General features: G+C 34.0%; 1 protein-coding gene across 11 annotated transcripts in view; it reads right to left on the minus strand.

The window, feature by feature from the left end:
- Positions 1–252: 252 nt before the first annotated feature.
- PUM2 (pumilio RNA binding family member 2) overlaps positions 253–23,483 on the minus strand; it is a 97,761-nt gene continuing 74,530 nt past the window's right edge. For 7 of the 11 annotated variants that reach the window (XM_043917224.1, XM_043917232.1, XM_043917228.1 and 4 more), the window contains 8 exons: positions 12,213–12,480; positions 11,249–11,378; positions 9,957–10,091; positions 6,407–6,544; positions 5,650–5,775; positions 5,287–5,408; positions 4,387–4,579; positions 253–3,199 (listed from right to left, as the gene is read on the minus strand). In XM_043917224.1, the coding sequence (XP_043773159.1) occupies positions 3,068–3,199; positions 4,387–4,579; positions 5,287–5,408; positions 5,650–5,775; positions 6,407–6,544; positions 9,957–10,091; positions 11,249–11,378; positions 12,213–12,480 (1,244 nt within the window). In that variant the 3' untranslated portion in view covers positions 253–3,067. The remainder of the gene's footprint in view (positions 3,200–4,386; positions 4,580–5,286; positions 5,409–5,649; positions 5,776–6,406; positions 6,545–9,956; positions 10,092–11,248; positions 11,379–12,212; positions 12,481–23,483) is intronic. The other 4 variants (XM_043917229.1, XM_043917225.1, XM_043917230.1 and 1 more) reach the window with 1 other exon arrangement.

Here is a 23,483-nt window from a genome sequence, read left to right on the forward strand (position 1 = left end):
CATTTTATCAATAAAGAAACAGGGTTAAAGTTTCATCATATGAAGCGCGTAATGACTCTATGTAGTTAGACAGAGATTATAAATATTATAAGATAGGAGTCATACCATCAGTGCAATCACTGGCCCCAGACTAGCATCCATGTGATAAAGATATTTTCATTTTCTTTAAATCAGGGTAAACTTGAATGGTCAATGGGAATCGTAATTGAGGTACAGTGGGGTATTTTATGTAGAGAAAAACACAAGACCAGATTTATTTCATACAATGTTATTCACACATTTTTCATTTTCTAATTTATACATAATATACAAAGAAGTGAAGATAACATTATTTCATATGAACCAATAAGAGCCAGGACTTAGACAAACTGGTCCAGAGACAATTCATATCAAAAGACAACCAAGAGTAAAGCCTAAGTGGTTCTGCCCAATTAAGTTTATTCTAAAATGTCATTTTCGGATTATACCAAAACCTCATGCCAATTTATTAAAAGGTGGAATCAGAGAAGTGGGCATCAAAAATGGCAGATCAAAATTTCTAGAGTAACAGATATTTTTCTACGATAAGCCCTAAAATACTGGGAAGACTGGGTTGTTAATAATGGGACACACAGAACATCAGGAATCCAAGACAATGGTCCAGTTTCCCAATGTGCTGTTCTCTAGGACTTTCTAAATCTGCAGAAATAATTTGTCTGTGTGAACAGAAGCTAAAGGAAAACCAGGAATCTAACTGTGCAAATCCAGGAAAGTCATCACCAATCTCCAACAAGGACAACTTTGATCCTGAAACCATGAGCTGATACTGGAAACAAAAGTCCAACACAGGGCCAAGACATTCTGAGGCTGGCAAAACAAAGCAGGAAGGGCAGCAGGGAGCAGCCCTGTATGGAGGGAAAAAAGCTCTGTACTATGGCTGGGACATGCTGATGAACAAGTGTGACTGTGAGAAGGGACAGCAACAAATTTAATGGCCTCAACAAGGAATGTTGGGTTAGAAAACTAGAATAACTCAACATAAAACATGAAAAACTATGCCTGGCACCCCAAACTTCATGCTGTTATTCTTAGGTTCATGATATGAACAGCTATGTGAAAAACCTTTATGTTCACTATTGTGCTCAGAAGACTGGTATTCTTCTGCAGACTTCCAATAAAAAAATCCCTTACATATTCAATTGAAAGAGATAGCATGGTTCATTAGTTTTTAGCACTAAACATAAGTGGGTCAACATAAAAGTTTTATACAAAATACTGACTTCAACAAAATACAAAGCACTTTCTTTATCTTTCAGAAACTGAATATACAAAGCAAGTTTTTTCCAAAATATTTTCATAGGCAAAGGATTAAAAACGATTTTAATTATACACATATGGTCACAATTTTGCCTTAAAAAGATTGTTGGGAAATGTACATAAGGCCGCTTGTAAATGTACATCATGTTACTGTTATGTCTTATGTCCAGAGAAAAAATGTTATCATACAGATTTGCTATTACTTGGGAGTAGGCTATTCAAAAATACAGTACTCTTCTGTACAAAGAAAAAAAGTCACATCACATTTAATAAGATGGAAAAAGCATTGGCCTCCATGGTAATCAAATATCTCAGTCCAATACTTTCTATTATGCACAATACCCTGACTTCTTGAAAGTGATCCAAATCCTAGCATGTCCATATTAACAGAGTCAACAATTATGTTATAAAACAAAATGTTTTTCACAATAATAAAAAGAAAGCTGGTTCATACTTCTGAAACCATATAAAGATAAAAAATTTTAAAAAATCACTCTCAATTTGGAGAAATCAATTTACATTATACAACACTATATGCCAGGTCAGAGGGCAGGGACATAAATGTACACCAAAATGCAAATGTTTTCCAAAGAGATAAAACAAATTCCATTTACAGCATTGAGGTTTACAAATATACACCTGTACAACCAAAGAAAGCATCACTACCAAATTAGCAAGGCTTTTATAATAAACATTGAAACAAGATTTGCTTTCCAAGTGTAAACTTACATCTATTACTACACACACAATGCATATATTTATAGGAAGCAAAAAAAGCTATCTGAATATGTAATCATGCTTAAATGTTGAGCTATCAAATTCACTTTTCAGTGGCCCCTTTTCACCTCTATCAGGTTCCTACTTTTTGATTCTACTATGAAAAAGCAAAATAAAGCTCAACGCTTTCTCAACATGTCCTTGTAATTCTATAAGCAAAACAATATACAAATCTCCACTCTTTCTCATTGCAAACCAAACTGAAAAGTTAAAATGGAACTTAACTTTTCGTTTAGCATACTTAACTGGATGGAAGTGTCACCATGATTCTGTTTTTTCTACCTCTTATAACAATTACATATGTAAGTATATACAATACTTCTGTACATTGCCAGAGACATTTTAGGGCAGTATTTGTATTAAAACCACATCCATTGTAAATACTATAAGTTCTTTTCCTTTCAAATCACTTAATTCTTTTCTTACTGAGTTTTTATTTGCATGATAGTTTGTGAATTACCAAAATACAACTTAACTTCCTTTTTAAAATATTAATAATATTTATGCAGTTGATTGTTAATCTGTTATAAAAGGCTTCACACAAAGGACAAAAAAAAAATAAGGACTATATTTCTATATACATCTCTATAAACCTGTTGTGCTATGGGGTCCGTAGACCTACCAGACTGTAAGCCAGTTTATTAAAAGAATACTGTACTTTTTCCTTTAAAAACTATTTTTGTGACTTTACAAGGTAAAAATTTACAAAATATGTGACAGCATTTTTTGATACAGTTACATCATATACAGGCATTCTGTGCTTTGCCAGCAATCCAATCTGATAGGTCTCCACTCAGGGCTGAATATAATTTATAATTCACCACCCCCACCCCCAAATATACACAAGAACCTTAAAAAATTTACAAATGGATGAATAAAGTCAATAAATAGTTTTGTTTTAAAAAAAATTTGAAGATTCATAGTTGAGTTGTGTTTTGATAATTCACAAAAGTAACGTTCTTCTCACATGGTTACATTATCTTCTTTTTTTCCTTTACAGCATTCCATTTGGTGGTCCTCCAATAGGCCCTAGATCTGGGCTATTTTTCAAATAATATTTTTCCAACTTGGCCAGTATATGCTTTCCATATGTATATTTGCGCAAAGTAGTAATATGAGGTCGAATCTGAAAAATAAATAATCTGCTTAGGAAATCTAAGTTATTTTAGTTTCTGATTCCTAAAAAAACTGCCCCCAAATCTGGGTGATTTGGAAGAAACAACTGAAATTTCAAAATTAAAATCCAAAGAAAGTCGTTTGCAAAAGCAGTTCTGTTCCACTCAGTCTCTCCAAACTTCTACTTTGGAAACTGTCTAGTTAATAAAACAAGCCACTAGTCCCATAAACTATTACAGATGCAAAAAACAGAGAAACTCCAAACATAGCAGAGAAGTATCACTAATGAGCTGGTATATTCTTACAAAGTTTATGAGGGCAGAATTCTATAACTCTAAGCAATTACAAAAATTCAATACAAAATGGAGCAAAAGACATGAACAAGCAAGATGTGTGAGAGCTAATACATTTAAGATATTCAATATCTCCCTAATGGTTTTAAAAACGCCTATGAGAAGAATCATATCATTATCTTTCCATCTAGACTGGAAAAGATTTTATAAGCAATAACTGGTATTGATGAGATAACGATAAACAGGCAAATATCAGACAGATACGCAAACTTGCACAAAATTTTTGGAAAGCAACTTGGCAGAATCTATTAAAATGTAACATGTTCACATACTTTGTGCCACCAATTTCCCCATCTAGGAATTTACCTTACAAAAACATTTAATTATGCAAAGATGTTGACATAAAACACTGCTAAGAACAGTTACTAAAAAATAAGTAATTGAAATGCCCTAAATATGAAATTGGTAAATAAATAATGCAGTTAAAAAATAAGACTGAAAAAAGTGTTACAGGTATATATTCTTAAACAGAAATATTAAATTTTAAAAACAAAATCAAGAGGGCAAAAATACCACCAGTGTTCATTTTAACAGTAAGTTTTCCTGTGGAAAGTAATGATTTCTTTGAGAATCATTAGACTGTAGAAAAAGGGTAGAGAGAAAACAGCTTGATTGATTAGGTAAAGGGAAAGACAATGCTATTGGCAGGTAAATGTGAGAAATGAATGTGATTTTATTGAGCTGATTACCTTAAGAACTTAACAAAAGGGTACAGCATACCTACATCTGCCAAAGGTTTTCCACTGATTTTAAACTTTTTCTGTAGTTCAGACATTTTGAGGAAGTTAAAGGAGTAGCCTGAACAAACTGAATCATCTATTTTAAGTGCTACAAACAGTATTACCTTGTGCACGATTATCTTTCTCTGAGCAGGTTCAGCCATATCAATCATCTTCTGAACGACATAATTGGCATACTGGTCCTTCATCATGGTGTATAAGGCACTGTGAGGACCATCATTCTGGCAGCAAACTTCGTCAATCAGTAAAGCTCTCTCAGCACGGGAGGCATGAGTAACACACTTTTCTACTACATTGCTAAAAAATTAAAGTACATAAACAGAAAATTATTTTGCCATTTTTTTACAGAAAACTTTCCCCGGCTTCTGAAAGAACTTGTTCAGTGCATTGGAAGGCAGAAGAGTCAAAATAGGATTCTCTTGTAATTCTCCAGTTACTTCTAAAATAGAAATTAGAATCATGGAAGAATCCATATGGGACATCCCCAAGTTTAATGACAGGCCTCTTAAAATTATAACTAAATAATAATTAAACTATCGGGACTTCCCTGGCAGTCCAGTGGTTAAGACCCCGAGTTTCCAATGCAGGGGGGCATGAGCTTGATCCCTAGTTGGGGAACTAAGAACCCACAGGCCAAGTGGTATGGCCAAACAAAAACAAATCAAAGACCCATAATTCAAGGGGGGTGGAGGGGGGGAAACTAGGTCATTAATAAGGTCTGAGGCTTTCATGAGCATGATAAATTAAATGTGCAATTATCCACACATCTTGGGAAGCAATAATTTTCCAAACACAGATTTCAAAAATGGAATATATGTGGGCAAACCAATTTGTCATGTAGATTCTTTAAGAACAAAAGCAACACTCTAGATGTACCTTTTGTCTCTACTAAAAAAAATGAGAGAGAGATTGTATTCCAATGTTATAGTCTATATGTATTTCTGTGCTTAAAAAGTCAGAGTGTTAAAAGACCTTTCCCTTGGAATGAGAAAATAATGCAATACCTGGCAAATTTGTGTTGACTCAAGGCTAAGACCTTTCCTCGGATTTCAGAAACAATTTTGCTCTTGTCTTCAGGTCGACCATGTTCCAGTACATGCTGAATAACATAATTGCCATACTGATCCTGAGTGCAGACATTTAAAAATTGATTTCCTTAAAGTCATTCGTTAGGAATAACAGTAATTTTTTAAAAAGATATTTATCATTTTTCTAAAAACCCAACAGTACAATCAAGAGAATACAAAAGGCTTTTGTTTCACTGTGTGTTAACTCTATAGTGTGTTAACAATAAATTATATTTCCTTTAAAAAATCAGAACCATTTGCAAAAGTATATAAATATTTCAAATTTTAGGGGTTTTATACCTGTACCAACTGCTCCGTATGTTGGTGGAGTTCTTCTAAGATAGGTAAGGTCTGCTCTGCAGTGCAATGCTCCAGGATGCGCTGGATTACTCTGCAGCCATAAGGATGAGTTGAAAGTACAAATACCTTAAAACAATTAGAAGAAATAAACTTCCAATCGGTGACATTTTTGGAAAGACTGGTATATACAGGTTTTTGATAACATGTTGAGTTAATTTAACATACAAGAACAGGGAATTTACATTTAATATGTCAACTGCCACGTTGGCAAAGACTGGGAAACAGGGTACTCAGTTTAGGAGCTAACAGATATTTTGATCAAAAGGAACCTAATCAGAAGAAGGGAGGCATGTAATAATGACAAAGAATGGATGGTGGGGTAGCGGTAGTGCACACTGTAATCAGACACTATTATTATGTATTAGTTACTAATTTATATTTATTTTTCTGTCTTTTATTATGCAATCTTAAGTCTTCTTCTCTCCTTCCCCCTCTCCCAGGAAATTTGGAAAACACCGTCGGGCTAACAACGCTAACAGCAGTTATCTTTATTTCTTAGAGTAATATAATTAAACTCACCTACGTTTTTCAGCTGCAAAAATGAAGCTATCTATTGACTCACTCACACTCCATGAAAGAGGCAGAAATTAACACACATTCAGTATTTATCTCCTTGTATGAAAATACTAGGTATTATCCTGTGATTTATAAAAAAAAATGTGTTAAATTCTAACTAGAAGACAAAAGTCAAACTCACTTGTCCTTTGAAAGCATCAATGATGAACTGCAGTGACTGTGGCTGAACACATTCAATACACTTTTGTACAACGTGGTTTCCATTTTGATCTTTCACACATTTGAGTACATGACCATCGAGCTCCTTTACCATTTCACTCTGCAAAAGAGAAGACATTTAAATTACCTTACCAAACAACATAAAAGGAGTAAAAGCACTGAGATGGGAACAAAAGTATATTCAAAAATTTGTTTGCAATTTTTTATATAACAAAGTTTAAAATTCTCAAAAGTGTTTTAATAAGCAGAAGCCACTGAAGGTGAGAATTACTAAAATATTCTGAATTATAATGTAAATGGTATTTGCTAAAATATAACCTAGTGATACTCAATCTGCTATATTTAAACTGTCTTCACTGTATATATCTTCCACTCATCTTTCTCAGCTGACAACTAATATAATAATGTCAGAATTCTATGCTTTTCTCTACTAAGCACACCCCTTCCCCCAAATTATCATCATCATCATTTTTTTGCCCGTGCTATGCAGCATGCAGTATCTTAGTTCCTCAACCAGGGGCAAACCTGTGCCCCCTGCAGTGGCGGCGTGGCATCCTAACCACTGAACTGCCAGGGAATTTCCACAAGTAGTTATTATTGATGGGTATTTGAGATTATCAAGCACACGGAAAAGGGTAAGGAGCTGAGTGAGCCCTGAAGAGCAGTGTAATTTTCATGTAATATATCAACTGCAAAACATTATTATTGAGCATTTTTATTCTTCTTTTTAATAATCTTATAATAAAGAACTTGATTCAGGGAATTCCCTGGTGGTCCAGTTTTTAGGACTCTTCACTTCTGTTGCTGGGGACCTAGGCTCTCCCTAGTGGGGAACTAAGACCCTTCAAGCTACACAATTCCGGGGGCCGGGGCTGGGGTTGGGGAGGGGGGCAGGGAGTGGTGGCAGCTCATGTACGCAGATGGGTGGGCACAGGACCAGCCACAACTTGATTCAATATTTTCCTTTAACATTTTATACCTTCTTCAGGGACAGTTCTCAGGAGATTTTAGATCTTTACTCATTTAATGGGCAAAGATGACATTTTTCTATTTATATTTGATTTATAAGCTCAGACAATAAAGCATTTGCCTGCAATGCGGGAGACCAGGGTTTGATCCCTGGGTCAGGAAGATCCCCTGGAGAAGGAAATAGCAACCCACTCCAGTATTCTTGCCTGGAAAATTCTATGGATGGAGAAGCCTGGTGGGCTACAGTCCATGGGGCTGCAAAAAGTTGGACACGACTGAGCGACTTTACTTGCACTTTTCAATAATAAGATTAAACTTACTTACAATGCATTTTCTTTTAACTATTTTCCCCACAAAATTTTAAGACTTCATTAACACACATCTTAATCCTTAGGGAAAAAATGTAAGTAACCACACAATAATCTGTGTACCTAATCAGTGTAATAGGAAATAGGATTGTGAAGAAATGGAGTACACCTAGTTAAAGGTATTCATTTTTTCTTTTCATTTGACATGCTGCATGGCAAGTGAGTTTTTAGCTACCTGACCAGGCACTGAACTCCTGTCCCCTGCAGTGGAAGCAGAGTCCTAAACACTGAACCACCAGGGAATTTCCAGTGTTCATATTTAAAATTTCTCTCACCCAAAAAATCTCAGTTGTATTCTGACAGAGGAATCCTTGAATTCAAGATATTACACAAATGTTTAGTTAAAAGAGGACTAAATTACAAAAGCAAATATACTAAATAATCCAAACAGGAGGGAATTCTCTGGCGGTCCAGAGGTTAGGACTCTGCACTCTCACTGCCGGGGGCTTGGGTTTGATCCCTTGCTGGGGACCTACGATCCTGCAAACCAGGCAGAGCGGACCAAACAAAAAAAAAAACATCCAAACAGAGAATGTAACACCATTATTCATGAACTGGTTCATCTAAAGCTTACTCCCAATGCTTTATATTTTCAAATATTAAAGAGACATAAAATATCATTTTTTCAAGAAAGAATTCGAAAATTTTATTCAAGGCAAACTTGAGGATTATAACCTGGGAAGAGCATCTCAGAAAGCTCTGAAACTGTTTCCAAAATATCTTTACCAGTCTGAGAGTTAAGAGCAGAGAAGCTCTTAAGTATCTATACAAACTACTCATCTTTCTCCATTATGACACAACTTCAATGACACTAAAGCTAGGGATTTCCTCAAGAGGAATAATGTTATTTTCTCACAGATGTTCATTGCTGTGATTACATACATATATACATACATATTATTGTTTTTAATTCTGGAATTTATTGTATGTGTGTAGCTTGAGAGTCAAACTTTCTAAACTTACTAATTACCAATACCTTTTAAGAACTAATTGTTTTCTTCACTCACTGTATTTCACTGTAATATATAAACCAGTTATATACAAAACAGTATCTATGGGAGGTTATGAATTTTACTTTAAAAGTCTTTTAATGCATAAACCATATTAATTAATTAGTGATGCTTCACAATGTAAAAAATCTAGTGGATTAGCAATTCTCCTCATCCCCTACTCTCCTTAATATCCTTGTCTATTTAAAATAATTAAAACATTTATTTTGGGGACTTCCCTGGTGGTCCAGTGGCTTAAGACTGCCTTCCAATGCAGGGAGTGAGTTCGATTCCTAGTTGGGGAGCTAAGATCACACATGACTCGTGGCCAAAAAAACCCAAAATATAATAGAAACAACACTGCAACAAATTCAAGAAAGACTTTAAAAATACTCCACATCAAAAAAATTTATTTTGATCATTTACAAAAAAATTCGTATGAGTACATAATTGGAATTGCACTAATCCTTTTTTAACTTAAACTACTTAACTCTTTAAACTTAAAACACTTAGATCTTTCCATCCTAGAATATGGTATATTTCCTATTTAATTAATTTATACGTGCTCTCCTTCTTTTAAAGAACTGTAAATCTTCTTAAAAGGATGCTTAGGCTACTTTTCCTGTTGAGTGAAACATTTAAAACTCTGTATATACTTTTTTCTCCCCACTTTGGCCATGCTGCATGGCTTATGGGACCTTGGTTCCTCAACCAGGGACTGAATCTGCACACTTGGCAGGGAAAGCATGGAGTTCTAACCACTGTACCGCCAGGCAATTTCCTGTAAATACATTTTTAACTGGCATACAGATATGCAACTGGTTGTTAAAATATTCATTCTTATTAACAGAAATATAAATATAATCCAAATAAACACTGGAAATAGTAAAATGTACCCCTTATACTATAGAAAATCAAATGAATAAATGGTAGCAGAAACATCTACCACCTAGTAGTCGACAGATAGTAGGTACTCAAATATTTTCACTTAGAAAAGATGCTGAAGAACTAAATAGAAGACAGGTCAAAGATCTGTTGTATAATTTTTAATTAATAATGTATTATTTAAGATAGATTTTTAAAAATACTTTAGTCTGTGGAAATATTTAACATTTCACTCCAAGATTACTGTAAGATAAAACTTAAAAACTGGATAAAATAATACAAAAATTTTGTCTTAACTTACAATTACCTGCTGGTCAGACGAAATAGACTCTAATGCTTTCTGAATAACACGGCAGCCATACATCTGCAATGCTAAGGGTAGAACATGACCACGAATACGAGTAGCTAGGGCTAATTTTTGATCCAAACTCCCAAACTGATAGGAAAAGAAAAAAGATTTTATTATTACTTTGTTAACTTGAATAACTCACTCTTTTCAGTCTATTGAATCTATTTTTAAATATTACATTTGGCAAGAAGGTATTGAGAAAGCATTTAGGTATTAAACTTCTCATTTAGTGTAAAGACCATACACTTAAAAAATAAATATATACCATAAAATATAACATTTTAACCATAAAATACAACATTTTGACTTCAGTGGCATTGACTATATTCTTACCATGTGCAACAGTCATCACAATTTGATTCCAAATCTTTTCCATTGCCTCAAACACAAACACTATACTGATTAAACAATAACCCCACTCTTTTCCCTACCGGTCTACTAGCAGAATAGTAGGCCCTAGTCGACTTTATGTCTCTGTGAATTTGTCTATTTTAGGTATTTCACATAAATGGAACCTTATAATATTTGTCCTCTGTACCTGGCTTATTTCACTCAGTTTCATCCATGAGTAAGCATGTATGAAAAGCTTCATTCCTTCTTCTGGCTGAACAATATTCTACTGTATGTATACACCACATTTTGTTTATACATTCATCTGTCAGGCATTTTTGACTGTTTCCACGTTTAGACTACTGTGAATAATGCTGAAATGAACACTAGCTCATTTAAGTGCTTGTTTTCAATACTTTTGAGTATATACCTAGAATGGAATTGCTGGGCTGTATCTTAATTTTATGTTTAGTTTTTTAAGGAACTGCCAAACTGTCTTCCACAGCGGCTGCACCATTTTACATTCCCATCAACAACTGTATAAGAGTTCTAATTTCTCCACACCTTCACCAACATTTATTGTTCTCTATATTTTAAAATACCACCATCCTAGAAGACATAAAAAGGAACTAGCTATGGTTTCGATTTGCGTCTCCCTAATGACTAAGGGTGTTGAGCTTTTTTTCATGTGCACATTTGAGTATCTTCCTTGGAGAAATGTCTGTTCAAGTCCTTTGCCCCCTTTTTAAACCAAGCTGTCTTTTTGTTGTTGAATTTCATACATTCTAGATATAGAATCTGTACATATTTTCTCCCAAGTATATATTCTTATATGAAAATAAACTTTATATGAAGAATAAACTTTCAGAGCTTTTCTAAGCATTCAGCATGAACAAACATGAATGCATGCTTACCTCAAAAAATTTCTGTATGACATAGTTGCCAAAAACATCTGTCATTAATTGATAGGCGGCTTGTAGAATTTCATTAAAAACCATCTGTCGCTCAGCTGGAGTAGCTCTCTCTAGCTTTTGCTGTATGAATCTATGTGGGAAACATTTTAATGCCATGACAGTGTATTAATAATAAGCTCCTGCAAAATCCATGTCTGATTTGAATATAACACACCCCAACATATATCCATATAAAGTCATTTCCAGAAACAGTATTAATACATCCTATACATTTAAAATAAAAAGAACAAAAGTTATGAAGCATATCTTTGTTGACACCTTAATTTAAAACTTCTAGTCAGACTGGCAAAAATCTGGACATATGGATGTTTAATGCGTAAGTTAGTTCTGGTTGTATTGTAATCAATAAAAAATACTACAAAGATATTACTGGTCATTCATTTATTTTAATAATTATATTATTGCTGAGGTATCTCAAATTTAGCAAATGTGTTAGAATTTGAATACTATTTTCTGTGTATTATCTTGAGAACACTAATTTGCATGTACTTCAAGTATTACAGTACACACATATCCTGTTTAATGTAAAGGAACACAAAGCATTTAACTTTGTTTAAAACATTTTTTTAGACAAGTATACACATCAGGGACATAAGTCCATAAATGTAATTCAGAGCACTATTTTCAAAAGGTAGTTTAAAGAAATTAAATTTATTCAGTCAATATAATAAAAATCCAACAAAAGAACATTACTATCTTTGATTATAGAAAACTGAAGAACCATAAAAAAATACGTATTTGTATTTTTATAGTTTATCCTCATATGAAAGAAAAATCTATACTGGATATTTATTTTTTAAACAATTCCAATTTTTATATAGGTTAAATAATCCTGGTCAAGAAAAATCTTGGCTCTTTCAAAGCAAAAATGCAGTGGAAAGTATCATAAATCATAATCACCTACCTAGAACCATGCTGGTCTTGAGAAAACTCAACTATGTGTCCAATCAAGTCTCTAAGTTGAAGGTTTGGGAAGCGGTTGTTTCTGAAATCTTCTAATAATCTACTTCGGCCAGAAGGCATAATATCAGACCTATTATACCGAAGCCGAGAAGGAGGAAAGAGCTGGCTGCTGGAGCTAAATAGACTGGAAGTGCCTGAAGCACTTCGGTATTTTGCTTCTGCTCCAGGTGCTGCAGAGATATATCGACCACTACCATTTGTCAGTCCTCCTACAACAAAGCAACTGTGGTCAGCAAATATTTTCAACAAAGTCATTCCTTAAGTAAGTCACTTAAACTAAAAAGGCAGTCAATAAAGAAATATTCATCCTACTAATTCCTATATGGTATAACAGAAAATTAAAGTTGAAGGGGAACTCTCACACATTTACTTAATATGTGTGGCTATAATATATGGGGAAAAAAGAGACTAGAAAACATGGGGGGGGGGGGGGGGTGGAAACCAATCCTGTAGTTGTTCTTGGCAGTTTAGTTTAAAAACATCTAACATCATACACAAAACCTGTTATTTTTTTTGGAAGCTTAATTTAAAACATAATTACAACAACTAATGTCATACATAGTAGTGTCAATACCAGAATATTGAAACCACTAACAAAATTTTCAGTTACATTAACAAACAAGTTACAGATAGCTATAGCCAACTCAGATTTCAAGTCACTAAAATAAAGGCTGATTGAAATTTATCCACAATGTTAATGGAATACCAACAACTAAATCTACTTTTCTGGAATACATAAAAATTTATAAAGTCATATACACTTGTATGTAAAGAAAAATGATTTCTCAGTTAACCTAATTAAACTTCAAACTTAAAGAACCCACAACATAATAAAGCTAATACAACTAATTATTAAAATTTTTATTTAAACACTCTCCATAAAACACTACTGTTTTACAGATGAAAAATAGGAGCAGTAAACATATTTATTATTTCTAGAGTTTTTATGTCAGTCATTTAAAACAAATGAATAAAAAACCTCTTAAGTTAACTTATATCCTATTCCAAAGAATACTAAAAGGCAGTTGATAAAAACAAAAATACATAGAAGCAGGTAACTGTTCTTACGACAAATAACCACTTAAAAGTACTTGACAGTGTCCTTTTAAAAAAGAAAAATGTATAGAAAATTGGAAAACGCATAGTTAGCAGTTCAGATAAACAAAATCCACTGTCAGCTTTGTACTACTGCACATTACTTCTGTTTAGTGTTGTATGTACAATCCAGGCCAGAGTACAATGGTGCCAAGGACACACTGTCAGTGCAAAGTTACAGAAAGGCAATGAAGGCCAAAAAGACTTACAGGGACAAGGAGCAGTTAAGAGTTACAATCCTGGAGAGTGAAGTGGTTAGAAAACTCCTCTTTAACTTTCAGTTTCCACTATTCTAGCTTTAATTTTCTTCATTAAATTTCCCATCATCCAGGATATTATACACATTCATTATTTATTTGAATCCTCGGCCCCATTTCCAATGTCAAGTGCCACAGGGCTATATTCACCTATATGCTAGATACCTCATGCCTAAAACAGCATCTGATGCATGGTGAGTACACACATATTTGTAAATATTTAATGTAGCATCAACTGCCTATGGTCTAGTTCTGTAATACCTTAAAAGTGTGTAATTTTATACACCAAAGTCATTAACATCAAATTCTCAAGTTCATTCCAGTTCTACCATAAATTTGTGCTCATATATAAAAACTCTAAAAAGGAAAAGAATTCAGTGTTAACACTGTCACAACCTTTTCACTACTATTAATCCTTCCAGCTTCCTATTTTAATCTGTTTATAGTACTATTAGTTGTTCACAGCAATAACTGATCATTAGCCCATTTGAGTCTCTAACAATTCTTTAACCTTTTCATAGGGAAGGGGTAGTCTGCTTATCATTCCAATTTGTTTTTATAAACAATGATTATGTCTTCCCATTCAAAGGCTACCGTGATGATGTCATTTTATACTAAAATCCTACAGCATCCTGCTAGAGTACCTGCTCTACATTCTTCAGCTTACTTTTCAAACCTGTATTCCAAACCTATTTTTCACATAAATTTCCTAACATTACCCTAATGTTCAATTCTCTCCTTCTTACTCATTACTATGTCCGTACCACTGCTTATCAGTACCTGAAACATAAGGCCTAATCCTACCTCTTTATTTTTAATGAACTAAAGCTTTCAATAGCAAATTCAAAATACATACTTATCCCAGAAAATGATAATTTTATTTAGTACCTTCCAAATAGTCCTATCAATATCCAACAGGAATTCCTCCCGTGTCTAGATATTTCTTGATTATATTCTATCAGCTCCTAATACATCAAACTCCTGATGTACTCTTTGACAACATAAAATGTCTAATAATGCCAAACTGCTTTGAGCTTTAAAAATCTTGGAATTTCAGTTCTAAACTAATTATAATTAGCATTTTCATATATAAAGTTGAAAAATTAATTTCACAAAGGGTCAAGATGCCTTTGTTTCTTTACAAAGTAATTAAATATAAGCATTTAAACTCAATTTAAAATATATGTTAAATATTTAAAATATATGTTAAACATTTAAAATGTGGTTGCTTTTAGGGAATTCCCTGCTGATCCAGTGGTTAGGATTCCACGCTTTCACTGCCAAGGGCCAGGGTTCAATCCCTGATCGGGAAACTAAGATCCCACAAGCCATGCAACCAAAAAAAAAAAAAGTGAAAAAAAAGATGGGGCGGGGGCGAATTAAACACTGAAAGCATATCATCGAAAACATAGTATGAAATTTAGGGACATTTTACAAAACTGGCCTATACCTTTAAAAAATGTGGAGGTCATAAAAGATTGAGAAATAGTTCAAGATTAAATTTTTAGGACACACACACATACGCGGATATGTCTATGAGTAAGGGACATTGTGTCTGCAACTTCCTTTCCAAAATATCAGGAAAAAAATGGGTGTGAAGGGACACATAATGCAGAGGAGGATAGAGCAGAGGGAAAGAACAATAAAGCAAATTCACTTATTATTTGGAAAATCTGGGATAAACTAGATTTTTAAAAAACTGTTAATGACTTTAAGTCTGAAATCATTTCAAAATTATTAAAAGCAAACAAATTGGTCATTTATATTCATACCATTGCTGCTGCTCCTGTTTGGTTGCTAAGTCATGTCCAAATCTTTTGCAACCTGACAGACTGTAGCCTGCCAGGCTCCTCTGTCCATGGGATTTCCCAGGCAAGCAAACTGGAATGGGTTGCCATTTCCTTCTCCAGGGGATCTCCCCGACGCAGGAACTGAACTCAAGTCTCCTGCTGGGTAGGTGGATTCTTTACCACTGAGCCATTTGGGAAAGCCCACCATACTATTGCTACTGGTCATCTAAAAGCAGATGTGTTCTCCACCAAATGTGTTAAAGGGATAACACTCCCTTCAATTTATCACTGACCTCACCCCTAACATTTATGACTCCTTAATCACTAGCTTAATAAAGACATACGGCACAGGGAGAGCTGTGCTATTAATTTCACAGATAAAGTCACTATGGTCCAAAAGTGATGTGACATGTAGCTAGTCAGCCAGGACTCTTAGGCCAGAGGTTATCACACAGTTGTATGCTGCCCCTTATATGCTATTTACACAGGTATCTATCAAGCTCATTCATGACAACTGAATGAAGGTAAACACCTAATAACTATACTAGCAAAAGCAGTATGATTTTATAAGTTTTCATTAATTTCCTTGAGAAGGCCACTGTTTTTAAAATCCTTCCCTATTAAATATCAGACATCAAAAAGATCTTAAGATACTGACAAAAAGACAGGGGAGAAAAATATACAACTGAAACCACCACAAAATAAACCTCATTTTCCACCTCTGAAAAGGCAGCTCCTGAACCTATTATTTTTTTCTGTTTTTTAAAAAACATAGATTCTCGAATCTTTCCCAGTAGATAGCTTTTATTTCAAAAAAGAAAAAATGTCTACTTGAAGATTATTCTGATAGAAGTTTGGAGACTAATGGATTAGAATCAAGATAAATTAAGGTTTCATTTTGGATTCAGGCTGTCAACTATTAATTTTGAAAATAAATAAATAAATAAAAAGCTAATCCAACTAGAAGATCTGGGGCCCTGAAAAGGGTACAACTACATACAGGCTTACTAGGCAGGGTCTTTTTCAGAAATTAAGGCTCTGGAAAGCTCAAGAAGGATAAGATGATAATGAAAGATGACTAGTTAGTTGGAATAGGTAAATAATAAAGAATGCATAGCTTGAAAAAGTCTAAAATGAGGATGTCTATTTCACTTTAAGGTATTACTTTTAATTACTTCTAACCCATAGCTGATCCACTTAGTACTTTCCTAGACTTCAACAGGAAAAAGACTTTAGAGCAGAGCTTCTCAATACAAACATAAATCACTTCAGGATATTGGCTACACATTTCTAATAATACACATCAGTTAGACCTTTATCCTGTGTTCTGGTATACTGTCTTAAACAGGTTTTCTATGTTGAATACAATCAGCTTTTTCAACTATTTTAGAAAGCCCGTTTAATGATTTCATATTCAGAGTTGACATTACACACTAGATCCTAAGGGTCCACGGCATGTAGTATTATTCTGTTGAGAAACAAAAAGGCAGCTATCTGTGAGCCCCATTCAACCTGGATCTGCACATTAATATAGACTTATTATTGTCCTGTACACAGTGACTCTTTTAGAGATAATGAACTCTTGTTGAGCATTCTTAACTGGACACTGACAAAGTACAGACTCTACATAAAATGTTATATCGTATTGAACTGTATTTGCCAGTGTGTACTCTTTTGTTTTAAGCCACTTAGTTGCAGTAATTTGCAGCCTCAGAACAAAAATATATGCTATCCTAACAACCCTCCAAGACAAACATATTACCTCCATTTTACTTGTGAAATAATAGGCTTAGAGAAGCTAAATCCTCATTCAAGGATGCACAGTTACTAGTTACACTGAGTTTTTTAAAACTACATTTGAATAATTCACTTAAAGCTTTCAGTTATATTCTGCTAGAAACTATTATAATATTTATACTTATAAATATTATATTCTGCTATAAACTATAAATAAACTATTATATCTGAATAATTCACTTAAAGCTTTCAGTAATATTCTGCCTCATGAAGAATGTTTAATGCCATATACCGTTCATAAATCTGGGATATGTTTGAGGTTACATGAGGAAATAAACCATGTAAATTTTTTAACTATAAAATTTTAACTATATATTTGCCATATAAAGACAATTTTTACTGGGGAAAAAAATCAGGCTTCAATGAATTTAAAGCCAACATAATTCTAGTTGAAAGTATAATCTTCCACATCATCATAACAGACTAACATAAAAGGCAAAAAGTGTAACTGTCAAGTGTGCTACCTTAAATTTATACATTTTATGACAATAAGTATGCAAACAATATAAGGAACAAACTATAAATCAAAATAAATATCTGCTGCTTCCGTTTCTACTTGTAATTTTTTTCTGAAAGCAACTAAGTAATTAATCTACCTTTTAGTATCTAATGCTTGAAACTTTTTAAAAATATAAAGGTAAGAAGGAAACCATCTTCATTCATCAAAGAGCATTTAAACAGCCTGTTTTTAACTATGCAGTTCATACTAGTATTATATCTCATTCCTATCTCTACTCAACTTGCCAATATCCATTATTCCATCAAAAAGCCCTGTATGATTTCAAGACTGCCTGAATCTTACATCTTTAGTGAAAACTAAATTATCTCTGTGATTAGTGAACATGAGGACACTCTTAAAACCTACCCCTACCCCAACAAAATACACATGCAAAAATAAGAACTCACAACCGTCATAAAACTTTTCAAAGTGCAGTATTCTACAGAGTATGATCTTAAAACACTCCTCAGACAATACAGTACAGTCAAATAATGCTTTAATGTAGAAATGTAGGATGTTAAAATAATTTTTTTTTAAACAAAAAAGTAGCTAGTATTCAAAAATAAATTTATCTATAAAACAGAAAGAAACAAAGCCACTCAAATTACTCATTTTGTTGAGATCGGGATACAGCTGACCCTTGACCAACACAGAGGCTGGAAGCATTGACCCCACCAAAAATATATGTATAAATTCTGATTTTCCTCCAACCTAATTACTAACAGTCAGACTGCTGTTGACCAGAAGCTTTATCAGTAACATAAAGAGCTGACAGACACATGTACACAAGTATATTTTTTGTTGTTTGGTTGCTAAGTTGTGTCTGACTCTTTGGGACTCCATGGACTGTAGCATACTAGACTACTCTGTCCTTCACTATCTCCCTGAGTCATGTCCACTGAGTCAGTGATGCCATCCAACAATCTCATCCTCTGTCGCCCGTTTCTCCTCTTGCCCTCAATCTTTCCCAGTATCAGCGTCTTTTCCAACGAGCTGGCTCTCTGCATCAGGTGGCCAAAGTATTGCAGCTTCAGCTTCAGTCCTTCCAATGAATATTCCAGGCTGATTTCCTTTAGGATTGACCGGTTTGACTTCCTTGCTGTCCAAGGGACTCTCAGAGTCTTTTGCACAGCACCACACCTCAAAGGCATCAATTCTTTAGTGCTCAACCTTATTTATAGTCCAAGTCTTGCATCTGTACATGATTACTGGAAAAACTATAGCTTTGACAACAAACCTTTGTCAGCCAAGTGATACCTCTGCTTTTTAATACACTGTCTAGGTTTGTCATAGTTTTTCTTCCAAGGAGCAAGACTCCTTTAATTTCATGGCTGCAGTCACCATCTGCAGTGATTTTGGAGCCCAAAAGAATAAAATCTGTTACTGCTTCAACTTTTTCCCCATCTATATGCATGAAGTGATGGAGCCAGATGCCATGATCTTAGTTTTCTGAATGTTGAGTTTTAAGCCAGCTTTTTCACTCTCCTCTTTCACTTTCATCAAGAAGCTCTTTAGTTCCTCTTCATTTTCTGCCATAAGGGTGGTGTCATCTGCATATCTGAGGATATTGGTATTTCTCCCAGCAGTCTTGATTCCAGCTTGTGCTTCACCCAGCCCAGCATCTCGCATGATGTACCCTGCATATAAGTTAAATAAACAGGGTGACAATATACAGCCTTGACATATTCCTTTCCCAATTTGGAACCAGTCCGTTGTTCCATGTCTGGTTCTAACTGTTGCTTCTTGAACTGCATACAGATTTCTCTGGAGGCAGGTAAGGTGGTCTGCTTTTTCCATCTCTTGAAGAATTTTCCAGTTTATTGTGATCCACATAGTCAAAGGCTTTGGTGTAGTCAATAAAGGAGAAGTATACTTTTTCTGGAACCCTCTCACTTTTTCGATGATACAATGGATGTTGACAATTTGATCTCTGGTTCCTCTGCCTTTTCTAAATCCAGCTTGAACATCTGGAAGTTCACCGTTCATGTACCGTTGAAGCCTGGCTTGGAGAATTCTGAGCATTACTTTGCTAATGTGTGAGATGAGTGCAATTGTGCAGTAGTTTCAGTATTCTTTGACATTGCCTTTTTTGGGGGCTGGAATGGAAACTGACCTTTTCCACTCCTGTGGCCACTGCTGAGTTTTCCAAATTTGCTGGCATATTGAGTGCAGCACTTTTACAACATCATCTTTTAGGATTTGAACAGAAACAATCCATGTATAAGTGGACCCGGGCAGCTGAAATCTGTGTTGTTCAAGGGTCAACTGTACTCTTAAAAGCTGTGGAGCATGGTCTCAGCTTTCTTATTTTTAATTTAGTGGAGAGAAAAAAAAATCCAAAACCACCTTAATATAATCTAGGCTGTGGTTAACTTGATACAAAAAAAACCCATAAAGGAAAGATAATGATTCTAAGGGAGAGAATCACTATGTTAAATAAAGTAACTAAGTCAACAGCACTACAATCATTATATTGCAATCACTGGTTTACTTGTCTGTATTCAACACAAAAAAAGTCAAATTTGATGATGGTGGGCAGAATGTTTTCTTCACCAGTGTCTCTAAAGTCAAGTACAGTATGCCATGTAGGTATTTGACACTGGTTGAATAAATTTATTAAGTGAATTAAGTAAAATAAATTAGGTAAAAATTTTGATCAGACCTCAAAATTCTTAAATGGAGGCCAGAAGCAAAACACAACAAAACTACACATAAAACAGAAACATAAAATAGTATTAGTTTCAGTATAATAATTAAACTTATTACTATTCTATTAATTAGAATAGCATCTGATCAGTTTAAATTTAAAAATTAGTAATAAAATATATTAAGAGATCCTTGAAGGAAAAAGTATTTTAATTGAGGATTAAAAGTCAATTGCAAGCAAGTAAAAACTGCCAAGATACTGACATTCAAAGTCACTTTCACCACCAACTCATAATAGGCTAAGTTATATTTTACCACAATTTTATAAGAAGTTCACAAAAATTCTAAACTCAGGGAATGGGAAAAGATCTTTTATTTAGTCAGAGAAGTTGCAGACAGAAATAAAAGCATTCTTCAAGGAGCAGTGTCATATCTTGGAATAAATCAGATAGACCTGGGCTCAAAATTTCTGTTCCTTACTAACTTGACAACTAGAAGCAAGTTATTTGAGTACTTTGAGAATGAAGTTTTATTTGTGTGTGTAGTATGAAAGAAAAGTCAAAGTTAAAACTTAAAAAATTTAAAACATGCAATGGTAAGCAAATTTCAGGTAAATGGAAGGGAAAGAAGGCAGGAAGAAAAAAAAATCCATCAGTGAGATGACGGGAGACAACATCAAAGGCTCATATCCAGGAATTATGAGTCAAAAAGATGTATGAATTGGAGTAACCCCTAATGTAAACTATGAATTGTTCCAAAGTGGTCTCTCTCTCCAGGTGAGTACTACTGGAAATTTCAGTGGGATAATCATTTTAAAATGAAGAGTTTAGCATCTTGCTGTTAGGTATTTAATGTCAACAGAATCCCCATAATCATCATGACAAGCAAAAACTGCTGTCATACAATTCCAAATCAATCACCTCCTCATTCGAAGTATTTTAAACAGGCCCAAGTGATTCTGATATGGTAAACCACTGAATAGGATCATCAAGTATTTTCTAGTCTCAAATCTGAGATTATCTTAACTGAATTAACTGGTGAAAACATTTTTCAATCATTAGAAGTACAAAGTCACAGATAACATAATTAAAGGATAATGAACAAAACATAAGGGCAAAACTTAATCACTGAGACCCCAAACCAGAACTCAGACTAATGAATTTGTATACAGAAATGAAACATAAAATAATAAATTCTTCTACACAAGTAATAATTAATAGAATTTCTTCACAACATATTTCGTACTCATCAACAAATAAGTGACTTTTAGACACACCAATGGGTTGAAGCAGTGCGTTCATTAAAACCACCATGAGAACCTGTAAATAACATTCCGCTTCAAGCTGAATATGCTGTCTTATCTACTCAGTCCTATATTGTACAACATATTCAGTTCCTGAGTCACCTGCCTGGTAAGTAACACAAATTCTTATTTCAAAGAGTAGATAATACTTGGACTTTAAAAATGCTAGGTAAGAGCTTTTCTATAAATCTCAAGAATGACTGAAAAAATGAAAGGGGTCTAGAAGCCTAGTAATCCTTTATAAACATTTAAAAAACACATGCCCATGTTAAATATAATTTGAGAGGCTGATTAGAATCCCCTTATTGGCATACTTTGCAAAACTGTTCAGTTGATTACAGAACAGCAGAACAGAAAAAAAGGTAACAGGAGTTAGAACAATGTTCTAGCTTCAGTTCTGTCATTTATGGGTTTGGTCAAGCTTTTTGGGCTCATATGACCTATAACTATCTCTTTAATGGGCATATGATTCAGCCATTCTATTTTAACAATTAGAATGAAATGAAATCATGAATATGAAGGTACTTTAGAAAACTACCAAATGCTATTCAGTTCAGAGAAGGCAGTGGCAACCCACTCCAGTGTTCTTTCCCGGAGAATCCCAGGGATGGTGGAGTCTTGTGGGCTGCCGTCTATGGGGTGGCACAGAGTCAGACATGACTGAAGCGACTTAGCAGCAGTAGCAGCAGCTATTCAGTTACAGGGAACTTGCTACTTAAAGAGTACTTTCAATGAAAACAACAAAATAATTCATATTGTTTTCTGCTTCAAGGACCAAATATGAAACTCAGCAAAATTGTACATAGCCTTAACAACTGATTTGGCCATTCTTGTTTTAACTCTTAAACATCTCATTCTGAGAAAAGTAGATGACCAAATTTGCTAAAGGTCAGCAATTTCAACAGATAAACTACCACTAAATAGGAAAAATGACCTTAGAAGTTAATATTACCCTGTCTACATTTCATATAAAATTTTCTGTGATTAGGATAGAAGACAGGTTACAAAGTTTTTAAATCTATTGCACTATTTGATTACTGAATACATGACATTAACAAAACTTTAATAGTTACCTTTGAATTAACTAATTTCCCTGAGCTCATAGCTGTCATTAGACTTTTTGGCATCCTTAAGGAAAAAAATAAGCCAGTTCAAAAAGAGGTACAGAGAAGAAAGCCACTTGTTCGTCAAACCCTAATAAAAATACAGAATACTACTTTATACCCAAGAAGTTCCATATCAATCTAAATATCATGAGAATAAAGATTAAATAAGAAATCATTAACATATTGTAAACATTTACTCAAAGAAGAAAAAGAAAGGAAACAAGAAAGGAAACAGCTAGTTAGCCAGCTCCAGGTAGACGAACAAAATAAGACTGGAAATATTTCATCTTCTTTTACTGGGAGTGAACTATCTCAAAATAAGAGGCTGACTTCTATCATAGAGAATAATTTAAAACACAACTACTGGTAGAAGATTTTTCCCTCAACTTTATAAATCAATGTAACATGAGAAAATAATTCATTTAATATTCAATGCTGAATGTAAAGCCCAGAATGTGACAGAGCTCTTTGCATTTCAAAATAAAAACCACTAATCTTAAAGTTGTTCTCTTTTTGCTTGTTCTTTTCCACTGGCTTCTCTAACCAGTGTTTTAAGTGCTTTTAACAAGTTATGGTCAAGCAGGTACCAATCTGAAGTGACTCCAAATGGTTAAAGATAGTAATATAGGATCAAAAAAAGGTATAAAAAATGTTATCTTCCAGACTACAATGGACTGAAATATATCAACAATCCTAAAAGCTATCAATTTACACTACAA

The sequence above is a fragment of the Cervus elaphus genome, chromosome 11 (assembly GCF_910594005.1).
Source record: "Cervus elaphus chromosome 11, mCerEla1.1, whole genome shotgun sequence".
NCBI classification, from domain to species: Eukaryota; Metazoa; Chordata; class Mammalia; order Artiodactyla; family Cervidae; genus Cervus; species Cervus elaphus.